The sequence below is a fragment of the Aspergillus thermomutatus genome, assembly GCF_002237265.1.
Source record: "Aspergillus thermomutatus strain HMR AF 39 chromosome Unknown NODE_118, whole genome shotgun sequence".
Classification (NCBI taxonomy): Eukaryota; Fungi; Ascomycota; class Eurotiomycetes; order Eurotiales; family Aspergillaceae; genus Aspergillus; species Aspergillus thermomutatus.
The window spans coordinates 19,837-32,121 of record NW_020798167.1 but is presented as its reverse complement, the minus strand read 5'-3'; the positions used below and the strand labels follow the sequence as shown (position 1 = coordinate 32,121).

The following is a 12,285-nucleotide window of genomic DNA, read 5'->3' as shown; positions in this document are numbered from 1 at the left end:
GCTAGCTCCAGGGCGGGAGATAGAGTTACTGTTAGACACAGCGAGTCGAATTGTACTCGATCATGTCCCATGTAGCCCTTTGAATGTTACAGAGAGCTCAAGACGTAAACATCATGGATGGAAATATATTTGTCATTATATCTTTGTGGGCTGATATATTGCGTTGTGCAACAAAGGATGATAGAGATATATATCTCCGCTTGAACGAAGAATGAACCATACTAACAACTCGAAGCGCTGTCCAAGCCAGATAAGCAAGTGGTTCGTTCCTCAGGCTATCGCTTTTGGAAATCAAACAGGAGAGGGTGATTCGACCCTTCAGCCTGCAGGGGTTGCTATTACACCACAGTACAGCAAATGACAAATCACCACTCCCAGTGTTCTATTTATGAATGGAGTGTCTAACTTCTGTAGATCAATATCGGTTCCTCATCTAGAAGCAGGCAGCTTGACCTTTCAAGTCTAGATGCTCGCAGTTGTAGCGTTGACACATTTGCTATAATACTGCCTTCGATTTTCGAGACAATCTACGAACATTGTGGGACCCCGTGGGCAGGAGGCATTCTTCGGACAGAGGGACCAATGACCTCGAATGATCCAGCCCTTAGGAGGGATGATTCCTGATGTCTGTCCAAGGAACGAGGCTAGTGGTCATGACTGGCGAATGGGTAGCTTTATTGACTCCACGCTATTTTGCTTTTGTTTTCCCTTCCCGTGATAAATACATCCATGGACACCATAAGTAGCGTAGCCGAGCGTGATCGAAATGAAGTCCTGTCCAGCGTCCCCGTTCTTCCAGCCAAGAAAGAAAAAGTTGGAACCCGTAGGAAAATAGTCCGATCAAAAACAGTCATGCAAATTTATCCCGTCACAGCACTAAATTAGTACTTCTTGCCCTGGCGCAGAACATCACTAAACTCCTCCAGAGGGCTCCGGATGAGCTTAGTCTCCTTCCACAGGTTGGGGGTGAGGAAGCCGTAGGTGTTGACGACGGCAAGGAAGGTAGCCTTGAGGGTGTTCTCGAGGGTCTTGGTGGAACCGGAGGACGAGGTGTAGGCGTCCTGGACACCAGCAAGCTGAAGGAGACGCTTGACAGCGGGGGAGGCAACGAGACCGGTACCACGGGGAGCGGGGATAAGCTATTGTCGCGGTTAGACATCTGACATCCTGCAAAGTCTAGCTATCGGATTCAATTGTAACGTACTCTGACGGAGACGGAACCACACTTGGCGCTCTGCTTAACGGGCAGAGAGTGAGGCTCACCGAGGTTGGTACCCCAGTAACCTCTCCGGACGGGCAGAACGCTGAGCTTGGCAATGATGATGGCGGCGCGGATGGCGGTAGCGACTTCCTTGGAGGTCTTGATACCGAGACCGATGTGACCCTCGGAGTCACCGATGACAACGACGGCCTTGAAACGGGTACGCTGACCGGCACGGGTCTGCTTCTGGACGGGCTTGATCTATAGTTTCATAACCATCAGCAACTGCCAATTGCACCCCAGTATATCGCCCAGATTCGCCCAATCCAATCGTTACGAGAATCCGATTTATTTTTCCACAATCCACAAAGCTTGTCATGCACAATTTCTCTCTAAAGGCTAAACGCGAATGGAATTGTTTCGTTTCGTACCTTCATGACCTCATCCTTGAGCTTGGGCAGGAAGAAGTCAACAATCTGGTACTCCTTGACGGGCAGAGAGTGCAGGTAGATCTGCTCCATGCTGGTGATCTTGCCGGCCTTGACGAGACGGCCGAGCTTGGTGACGGGCTGCCATTCCTTCTCCTGCTCCTTCGCGCCGCCGCGACGACCACGACGACCACGGCCACGGCCACGGTCACCACCACGGTCACCGCGCGAGCCAAATCCTCCACGTCCACGGGGAGCGTCAGCCATTTTGTATGTTGATGGCGATTGAGAATGAACCGGGGGGAGAGGTGTAACGGACGGGAGGTGTCGTTCGGAGGGGTTGTCGACGTCGAGGTTGACTTTGCTCGCTATCCACAGCTGTTTTGGGCCCTACGGAAATTTCGCTGGCGGGTGTGCTAAGCGAGCCAACAAGCCCTACGAGCGGTAACCCTATGCCCTAGCGCGTGGTCCCAATACGGTAAGCCGATCAGACCCGCATCATGTGACGGGTGGGCTCCCATTTTGGGATGTTTTTCTCCAATAGTTTGCGGGCGTGGCGCTGATTTGTCCATGTTTTCCTGTTTTGAGCATTGCGGTCACTAAATCTCCAAGGTTGAGCCCCATTATTGCTCTTATCGGGGTGAGTCTCGATACTTATCACCTGCTCCCCCATGTTTTTCTTTTTCTTGGAATTCTCATCGTCGCCTTCTGTTCTCCTGTTTTAAAAAGGGATCTTTCTTTCTCAAATCCTTCCTGATACCATCCGCGTCAATTGGACTCCTAGATACTTTTGTTACGTCGAAAATGTTGCGGTGGTAGGTCTACATAGAACCGGCATCTACGTTCGATTGATGGAGCTAAGATCTATTCTAGGTATCAGACCAAGTTGGCTAAGCAGCCCATCCTCACGGCCAGCGTAACGAGTGCTGTATGATTTCCCCTGCGACGCTCGAATTGATATCGTTTGACAGAAAATAGGTGCTTTTTGGTTGCGGAGATATTCTGGCACAGCAAGCTGTTGATCGCAAGGGCTTCGATAAGCACGACATGGCAAGAACTGGACGAATGGCGCTGTATGGAGGAGGTGAGTTCCTGCCACGGAATACGAACTCCCGTCTTCCTTAATTCTTAGTCTGTTGCGTCTGTTGCTAATCAAGAGATATCTAGCAATCTTCGGACCGGCCGCGACCACATGGTTCGGCTTCCTTCAGCGAAACGTCGTTCTGAAGAGCCACAAAGCTACGATCGTTGCGCGCGTTATCGCAGACCAAGGCCTCTTCACTCCTACCCACCTAACCTGTTTCCTGACATCAATGGCAATCATGGAAGGCACGGACCCGATCGAGAAATGGCGTACCAGCTTTCTTCCCAGTTACAAGGCGAACCTCACTATCTGGCCGTGGGTCCAGGGCGTCAACTTCTCAATTGTGCCTCTAGAGTACCGGGTTTTGGTCGTCAATGTGGTTAGCTTAGGTGAGTTTTGTCCATCTCAATCATCTTGATTTCACCTCGCTAATGGGTCTGGATCAGGCTGGAACTGCCTCTTGAGTTTGATCAACAGCGGCGAGAAATAAGTGTTTTTCAACATTGGAAGCATTGCGTTTAGGATACCCTTTTGACTGGATAACTAGCGTTTATCTTTGGTCCATTTCTTTTATTCTTGCTGGTTTGATAGAGGGTTCATTTTACTCATTCGTATGGGCGCAATGTTTAAGACTTTCCTTGGTACAAACGGGGCAATATCTGATTCTTACAATGCTTGGATTTTGAGGCTGGTCGTCATGGTTGTTTTTTTTTTTTTGATATTTATCATGCCGGTTTCTCACAAGGTAAGGGGGAATTCTGCGAAGCTCATTCATATTTTACCTTAGATTCGGTTCTCTTTCGTCTTAGAATAGAATGAGTATATCTATACGAGGTCAATATCTAGGCCTGCTGGGATATCACTTGAACATCAAAATCGGCTTGAAAATAAGATGAATGATCTTACAGCACTCTTTGTTAGGGTTCAGGTCTGGGCGCCAGCCTATTAAAGGCCTAGAAAGGGGGCGAGTCCCAAAAGGGTAAAGTAGCACTTTCACCAAGCTGCGGCATCTCCAAACGCTTCAAAACTTCATCATTATTTTCGCAGAACTGCAACACCGCCAACACACGACTACCGCCGTGATTCTGCCTGGAGCAGACAACAAACGACTGCGTGACCCCCGCGCATAAGCTGATTCTCTTCCACCTCTACCCTCTTGGACATTCGCCTCTGGATCGCTCCTTCCTCGCGACCCCGTCAAAAATTGACTTTTGACACCAAGACTTTTCTTCGCCCCTCCGACAACTCACGTATCTCTCTCCCGCGCTCAAAGATCGCTCGACCGAGCCTCTTACGAATTTACTTTCTTGTCTCACATCTATAATCCATAATCACAATGGCTGCAGTCGCAGAGAACGGTCCTGTACCGGTGAACGACGAGAACACCGCTCCTGGCGCCGCTACCGAACAAAAGGAGCAGACCGAGAAGATCGAGCAGACAAATGGCGACACTGTTACAGTGTTCCACGACCCCGAAAATTTCAACGTGAAGCATCCACTCATGCACGAATGGACTCTTTGGTTCACGAAGCCTCCCAGTGGCAAGGTACGTGGTGATAGCTAGCGATGTAATGGTAGAGCCACTAACACCGTTTGATTTGCAGGGCGACAACTGGAACGACCTGTTGAAGGAGGTTGTGACTTTCAACTCAGTTGAGGAATTCTGGGGTATCTACGTACGTTATTTTGTTATCGATCCTGACCGGTGAGCCATACTGACTAGGTGTTACTGAATAGAACAACATCACACCGACTTCTGAGTTGGGTCTCAAGGCAGACTACCATCTCTTCAAGAAGGGCATCAGGCCAGAGTGGGAAGACCCCCAGAACAAGCACGGTGGCAAGTGGTCATACTCGTTCAAAGACAAGCGCTCCGTACCGATCGATGATCTTTGGCTTCACGCTCAACTGGCAGCTATCGGCGAGACTCTTGAGAACGATGGCGACAACGAGGTTATGGGTGTTGTCGTGAACGTGCGTAAGGGATTTTACCGTGTTGGTCTGTGGACACGGACGGTAGGCAAGAGCATTCCCGGAGACAAGAATGGCCGGACACCCGCTCAAGGGAAGGAGATTCTCGAAGCCATCGGTCGGCGCTTCAAGGAGGTGCTACGCCTGAAGGAAGCCGATGTCGTTGAGTTCTCGGGGCACACAGACAGCGCACACAGCGGTAGCACTAGAGCCAAGGCCAAGTACACCGTTTAAACGGCCTTTGCATGAATACTCATATCGACTTACGATGACAAGAGGAATGTCTCTTCGGCGTTAATGAGATGATTCTGTGATTACGGACGATGACGAATGAAGTGATAGCTTGAGGGACAGAATATCCGGGGAGACGACCCCCACATGTGGATTTTTTTAGCATTTTGCTTCGATGGCTTGCTTGTGGCCACTGGCGATGTGTATCTTATCCTCAAAACGCATTTCTGACGAGTTTATACCATTATCTCTCTGGGTCCATTGAAGGAAGAAGAAAAAGATAAAAAAAAAGCGTCTTTGTTTCGCATTTTGTACTCAAAAGTGCCGTCCTGATTTCGAACAGTTCCTATAAATACTCGATACCGGATACGGGAATAATGATTCTATTGTCGGACTCCTTCCCTTCTAAGTCAGAAAATCTGGTGATGAGCTTTCTCACCCTGTAATTTCCTCGAGATGGAAGCTTGTAGGAGTAGCAACAGGCAATATCTCGACTATTAGAAATAATGATGCTGAAGGCAGGCAGCAGGAAGCCGAATATTCTACGGATGAATGTTTGGCTGGCCTCCAGGAACTGCTTCTTTACAAAAGAGTACGTCTGCCACTCCTATTTTCTCCCTCCTCCATCCCAGTATATTTTCGTCCATCGCCGTCAACCTGCCCTGACCCCAACACTGGCTTCCTGATCCTTTGCACCGTTGCTATTATTCTTCACTCCCTATCGCTGTCGCTCTTGGTTTGATCAGGAGCCGAATATCCTGTTCCCATATCTCTCTTTTTCTTGCCCTTTTCCGTTGCCGTTCGACCCAGCTATATACACTTCGCCTTAGGTGCTTTAAAATGGCTGTTTTCTTCTTCTTTCTCTCATCTCCAGAATAGTCCTTACACGCAGGCCGTTTGTCTACTTGCTCTCTGCTTCTGAGGACTTTTAGGCTTGGTTGGTGGGTGGCTAGTTGTTCAGATTCACATCGGTTTATATGGATTGTCGGATTGTTTGGACAGTCCTGGATAGTAAGCTGTAGTTTGCTAGCTTCTACACTCTCTAGGCGGTTCTTGATGAGATCAACTTGTATGTTGATGTGGTCTTGCATGTGCTTTTCTCCGTTCAGATTCGGAGTGTCGCTGCTTGCGTGCTGGAGACAACATATATCCCGTCGGAGCTCATTCGTGAGGTAACATCATGATTTGGAAACCGATTTCCTATCGAATCGAATGTGCTTATGTCCCGTATAGAGGGAGACTCATTGTACACCGCGAGGTATAAGGTGATATATGCAGGCAATTGTCAGTGTCAATGTGTTGGAATATTAACACTCCTTGGCTGCCTTGTCCTAACCGTCTTACGATCGGTCCTGTTTCCAGTTTTCTGTCAGGTCTCTGAGTCGGTGTTGTTTCATACAAGAAAGGATGTGATCGTGTTAGTCGGTCACTCTCACTATCCAGGGAAAGCTAAGCTCATGTAAGACTTGGATGAAACGCATACTCTGCGGAGTGCTCCGAGTCATTTAGAGCATTACGATGATTGACAGGCTGAGATCCACATATGGCTATTACCATGGAATCCGGGAACACAGAGTGTCCTGCTCAAGTTCTCTTTCTATGTCGATTGGACTAGTAGAGGTAATTACACTTCAACTGACGTGATTACCACAGCCCCGATGTCGGACAGTGGCCGGTATATGTTAATGACTCACGGGGGCTTACTCCAACTACTCCAAAACACTGGCGATATCGACGAGTAGCCTGCAAAATGCCCAAAAAGGCATCCACAGACCTTTGAACTGAAGGCGAGGTCGTTGTCGAAGCAGGCATATCGCTTGAAGCAATTGAGCAACAAGCGACATCAAGCTGGTTACAGGATGGCATGCTCCGTGCAACAGAGCCTAATTCTTGAACTCCAGATGTTGACCTACCACAAGCGACGTGAACTAAGACTGCTGGCAGTGAGTCACCGATCAGCATTCGATGATCTTGATCGCGGTGGAGGCCCGGAGGGTGGATCCATGAAACTGAATCGTTATCATCGTCGACAACTGTGCTCCGTATCCGTGCCCCGTACGGAGTCAATAGATGCACATTGAGACGCACTCCATGCCTTCAGGATATCGTCTCTGAGCTCATGAGTAAAGTGTAGCGCTATGCTGAGAGGTCAGTAGTGATCGCCTCGAGGAAGTCAACAGGACAATCAAAGCCGAGTGCCGTCAAGGACTGTGCCTGGAGTCATTTGAGTTCTATAGTGCCAACGTCTATAGCTCACGTGCAGATCATAGTGATTTGCATCAGAGCGGACGGTGCAAAATGCCACATGGTGTGCAAGGTTGTGTCCGATGCTCAAGGCTAGAGTAAAATAGCACGCGATCACCCTTCCACCCCGATCCAATCAACGCAATGTTATCGCCTAGAGGTCAGCATGTGCAATTGGACACTGGCGTTGGATTAGACTCATAGCCAAGAAGTCAAGAAAACTCAGAGTCTTGGGATTCTTGGAGTCTTGACAACCGACAAGCACGCCATCGATGATCGTGCCGGTGTCGGTACGTACATGCTACTGGCTTCTCAGTACGCAGTAGTTGACTCTACGCTGGCGCAGCATGACCCCCCAAAGAGCCAATTGGTCTAATCTCAGCACGCGAGATCACTCAGCCGGTGGCTGCCTCATCTTGGAGTTGGCTTGCGCGCTGATAGGCAGCAAGACACGCTATCACGCCCTTCGGGAGGTGGAAGATAGCCGCCGCCAGGCTTGACTCGCTGGAGTCACCAAAGCGGAAAGACACCGAGAGGAGAATACTCGGGCGAAATATCACGAGCAGCACTTGCATTGGGTGGAAGCGATGGCTACTATGTAGCTAGAGTTCGACGAGTGCACGAGCGATGACGGACCGGATCCTCTGGCTCGAGGGCGAAGTCGGAGCGAGAGCGGGCTGGCAGATAAGGCTTGAATACTTAACCCGCCTGGTCGCTGCCTCTGGCTAGGGGCTTGTGCTGGGCTCTTGATGATTTTTAGTGTTGAAATTGCTCATTCTTGTTTGTTTCTTTGCAAATGATGGGAAAACGTCTTGGGACCAATTGCTCAATTGACCTTCTCCCTGCTTGGTGGTTACGCAGAGCGAGTTGGACTCAAAAAACATTGAACCAACCACCATCCACTGACACAATGATAATAATAATGAGTCTAGGTACTACTGGCAACCCTTAACAATGATCAGACCCCCTTTTCATTGTCGTTCTGTCTGCGCGGTTTGAACCGATCGGAAGCCCGATGGAACTCCAGCTCCACCCTCGCGGCGCCTCAACCAAGACGGCTGGCTACTAAGTCGCCGAACAAGATAGACAGAATGAGACGGACTGCGTGGCCTCATCTCGCCAGGGAATTGGTACACCTGTCCAATGTCGAAATATTGATTGAGTTCAAGAATCGCCAAAGCGGTGGCAATGACCATTGGCAGTTACATTTGAATGGGGTATGATACGAAATGACTGATCTGTGATCTCTCTCCGCAACCTGGGGTAACGTTGCAAGCGGAAGACCTACGGATTATGGAGTTGATTACGGGGCATGAAATGTCTACTTTCACAAGCTACAGGATCTTCCCCAGCTGGAAACAAGCAAGGTGAAGTCCAGGTTCTGAGACATGACCACTTACAACCGGCGCATAATGAACCCAAACAGATAGCTACCAGTATCTCGAACGGCTCACTCGGTTATCAATGGATGCTGACAGCAACAAATGTGTCTTGGGAAATGATTAGCATGCGGGGTGCCCCGACGTTACACGCGTGCACACGATCAAGTGGTGTCATGGTGATCCATCATCCATCGTACAGGGGCGGGGGAAATGGGAGATTCGACGTTGGCCCCAGACCTCGACGAGACCAAAAGTGAACTTGAGACTTTTGCAAGCATCGATTGGACGATTGCAATCCCTCATTCAGTGCTACGAATGGGCGATGCCGTGCTTATCTGCCAGGGTGGATGGAAACCCTGCTGATGGCCCTTGTCAGCGACATTTATGTTACCTAATTACCGGATGCGGAATGTCCCCCGGTGGCAATAACAGTCCAATCATCCGACATGCAAGGAAAAATGGCTATTTCGCATTTCGATGCACGCACTTTTTAGTCGGATAAACCACGGCACAGAAACAACCTAACCGAGGTCAGTTTGTACGGGACAGTGATACCGGGGCTTTCGAACTCCAAGCTGATGGTGTACCTTATTCGAAGGTTTTTAGAAGGAAAGAAGAAGAGAGAGAAGAAAAAAGGCAGAACCATGAATTGAATTTACTATGGAAAAAAATCCTTTTTTTTTTTTTTTTTTCTTTTTTTCCTTTTTCCGCACCTTTTATCCTGATATTTCTCCGATTATTTCTTGCTGATAACGGAAGGACTTGCACAGGGCCACAGACTCACAGTGGGCAATAGCCACGAGGCGAAAAACAAAGATTTCGTGCGGTTCCACCGGTAAGCTCCGACTGGTTCAGGGAGCTGATTGGGTGAAATTAATTGGTGCCACCGGTCTTCGAGAAAAGATCAAAAGCGAGGCCCAGATCCCGCAGCCAATCAGAAGGCGGATTGGCCTTTGCTCGGCTGATGCTTGACACTGCTTGTCATATCTTCGCTCACAAAATGCGGATTATGAGGTTACATTGGCCGCATGCCAAGACATTTCGGCCTTCCCTTTTCTGATTTCGCCTGCCACACTATCCCAGTCCCCAGTGTCCAGCGTCCAGAGTTTCTCAGACACACAAACGACGCGGAGCCCTTTCAATTCTCCGCCGATCGCGCAATTGAGGGTTCGCGGCTCGCCTGACTGAGTGAATCAGAGATAAGACGGTCCCGCATTGGCCCTCATTTCCTCCCTCCAGCGCGAGTATAAGGTCGGTCTCCTCCCCTCCTCGGGTTTCTCTTTCGCTCGATACTCGCGAGGATACAACAAGCCTTTTAACTTCCTTCCCCCCCACACGGCTCGGGCAGTCCTTGCTTGGTTCCTCTTTGCAAAATGTCTACCAGAGATCAAGAGGTTGAGGTTGAGGTTACTCTGTAAGTGTCGCTTGCAACACCCTCCTACACCCTCTCACCGTATCTTCTCTCCCGCCGCAATTTTTCTGACTCCATTGATCTTCAACAGACCTCACCATCAGGACAATGTTGTCTCCGAGGTTGTTCTGAACGAGAAGGACCAGTATGCCGTGGAAAAGGCTTCCCTAGACACTCCCGATGGGGAGGAGCCTACTGAGGAGGAGGCCAAGAATCTCCGTCATATCGCAGAAAACTTGCCCGTCTCCGCCTGGCTCGTGGCTATTGTCGAGTTGTGCGAGCGTTTCACCTACTACGGCATGTCGGGTCTGTTCCAGAACTACGTGAACAACCCTCTGGACGGTAGCAAGGGACGCGGTGCTCTCGGTTTGGGTCACCAGGGTGCCACCGGTCTGACTACTTTCTTCCAGTTCTGGTGCTATGGTGAGACATGTTATACTTGAGCTTCAAACAGTGACGAATATACTGACATCATTCGGTTTAGTTACTCCTATTCTTGGTGCCATCATTGCCGATCAATACCTCGGAAAGTACAAGACCATTGTGCTCTTCTGCGGCGTGTACCTGGTCGGTCTGCTGATCCTGGTCTGCACTTCGATCCCTACTGCTCTCGAGCACGGTGCTGGTCTTGGTGGTTTCGTTGTCGCCATTCTGGTCATTGGCCTGGGAACTGGTGGTATCAAGAGTAACGTCGCTCCCCTGATTGCCGATCAGTACAAGCGCAAGAAGATGGCTGTCTCGACCACCAAGAAGGGTGAGCGGGTCATCATCGATCCTGCTCTGACCATCCAGCGTATCTACATGATCTTCTACGGTTGCATCAACCTCGGCTCTCTGTCTCTGCTGGCTACTCCTTACATGGAGCGGGATATCGGCTTCTGGTCCGGATACCTGCTCTGTCTCTGCATGTTCGCCTGTGGTACCCTGGTGCTTATTGTTGGCCGCAAGTACTACGTTGTCCGCCCCCCTCAGGGCTCGATCATTACCGACGCCTTCAAGGCTCTCGGAATTATGATTGTCAACCGCAACATGGATGCACCCAAGCCCAGCTGGCAGGCTGCCAATGGTGGCAACCGAACCAACTTGCCTTGGGATGATCACTTTATTGATGAGCTCAAGCGTGCTCTGGTCGCCTGCCGTGTCTTCTGCTTCTTCCCCATCTACTGGGTCGTCTATGGCCAGTTCTCCGGTAACTTCGTCACTCAGGCCGCGCAGATGCAGGGTCACGGTATTCCCAACGATCTGATGCAGAACTTTGATCCCATCTCGATTATCGTCTTCATCCCTATCCTGGAGACCCTCGTCTATCCTCTGTTGCGCCGGTTGCACATTCGCTTCCGTCCCATCACTCGTATCTCCCTGGGTTTCATCGTCGCCTCTCTTGCCATGATGTACGCCGCTATTGTGCAGCACCTCATCTACTCTGCTGGCCCTTGCTACGAGCACCCTCTCTGCGACGCCTCTATTGTCGACGGCGAGTCCCAAGGCAACAGAGTCCACATTGCCATCCAGACTCCTGCCTACATGTTCATCGGTGTCTCGGAGATTTTCGCCTCCGTGTCCGGTCTGGAGTATGCCTACACCAAGGCCCCTCCCTCGATGAAGTCGTTCGTGCAGTCCATGTACCTGCTCACCAACGCCTTCGGTTCCGCCCTGGCCGAGGCCTTGACCCCCGCCGCCTTCGACCCAGCCATCATGTGGATGTTCGTCGGTCTGGCCGTCGCTTCCTTCTTGGTCGGTATCATCTTCTGGTTCGTGTTCCACCACCTCAACTCCCAGGAGGATGACATGAACAAGCTCGACGCCGACGACCCGGATGCTCCTCCTGCCCCCGTGCATGAGGACAAGAACTAGACCTTAGGTCTATGATTCTCCCCTTTTATTCTCTACTGTATAGTAATGTTTCTCTTCTTAATGTTCGGATGAACGCTGGACGAGCTCTACTTGGACTCGCGCGGGCACGCGTAACAGCACCTGCTGAGCAGATCTGAGCGATGAGATAGATGTAAATAAATGAGACACGTTCCGATGACGTCTAAACACCTCCGTCTTCTATCGTAAGGTAGCCATCTCCGCATTCACATGGAGTCTTCCGTAGTCTGTACTACTGTACTACACTCCAGTCCCAACACGTGGCAAGCAAGCACGCGGCCGCAGACAGCCCAACTTAGGCAGACAGTCACACCACAGCGCAAGTCAGACACAGTGGGCCCACCACCGACTGTTATACTATTCCAATTTATAATCGCTGAACAAAACATGACAGAAAACAATCACAAATCAGATCCCAAGTTTGATAAGAACCTGTACGCCGTATGGAGTACCTGAGTCAG

The 12,285-nt window shown here is 50.2% G+C and overlaps 4 protein-coding genes across 4 annotated transcripts; 3 read left to right on the top strand and 1 right to left on the bottom strand.

Annotated features, from left to right (window-relative positions):
- Positions 1-881: 881 nt before the first annotated feature.
- Positions 882-1,896, bottom strand: RPS2 (40S ribosomal protein uS5; the record flags this gene model as incomplete). Its single annotated transcript, XM_026757712.1, has 3 exons — positions 882-1,139; positions 1,205-1,462; positions 1,633-1,896. The coding sequence occupies 3 exons, from the start codon at positions 1,894-1,896 to the stop codon at positions 882-884; spliced, it is 780 nt and encodes a 259-aa protein (XP_026613715.1).
- A 537-nt stretch (positions 1,897-2,433) lies between these two features.
- On the top strand, positions 2,434-3,203 carry SYM1 (Mpv17/PMP22 family protein; the record flags this gene model as incomplete). The annotated part of the gene is made up of 5 exons (XM_026757580.1): positions 2,434-2,444; positions 2,503-2,557; positions 2,608-2,713; positions 2,797-3,102; positions 3,160-3,203. The coding sequence occupies 5 exons, from the start codon at positions 2,434-2,436 to the stop codon at positions 3,201-3,203; spliced, it is 522 nt and encodes a 173-aa protein (XP_026613714.1).
- Positions 3,204-4,049: 846 nt separating this feature from the next.
- Positions 4,050-4,918, top strand: CDV56_103796 (eukaryotic translation initiation factor 4E; the record flags this gene model as incomplete). Its single annotated transcript, XM_026757415.1, has 3 exons — positions 4,050-4,259; positions 4,318-4,389; positions 4,451-4,918. 3 exons carry the CDS (start codon positions 4,050-4,052, stop codon positions 4,916-4,918), a joined length of 750 nt encoding a protein of 249 aa, XP_026613713.1.
- Positions 4,919-9,914: 4,996 nt separating this feature from the next.
- CDV56_103048 (peptide MFS transporter) lies at positions 9,915-11,806 on the top strand (the record flags this gene model as incomplete). Its single annotated transcript, XM_026756667.1, has 3 exons — positions 9,915-9,955; positions 10,044-10,375; positions 10,437-11,806. 3 exons carry the CDS (start codon positions 9,915-9,917, stop codon positions 11,804-11,806), a joined length of 1,743 nt encoding a protein of 580 aa, XP_026613712.1.
- Between the last annotated feature and the right edge of the window lie 479 nt (positions 11,807-12,285).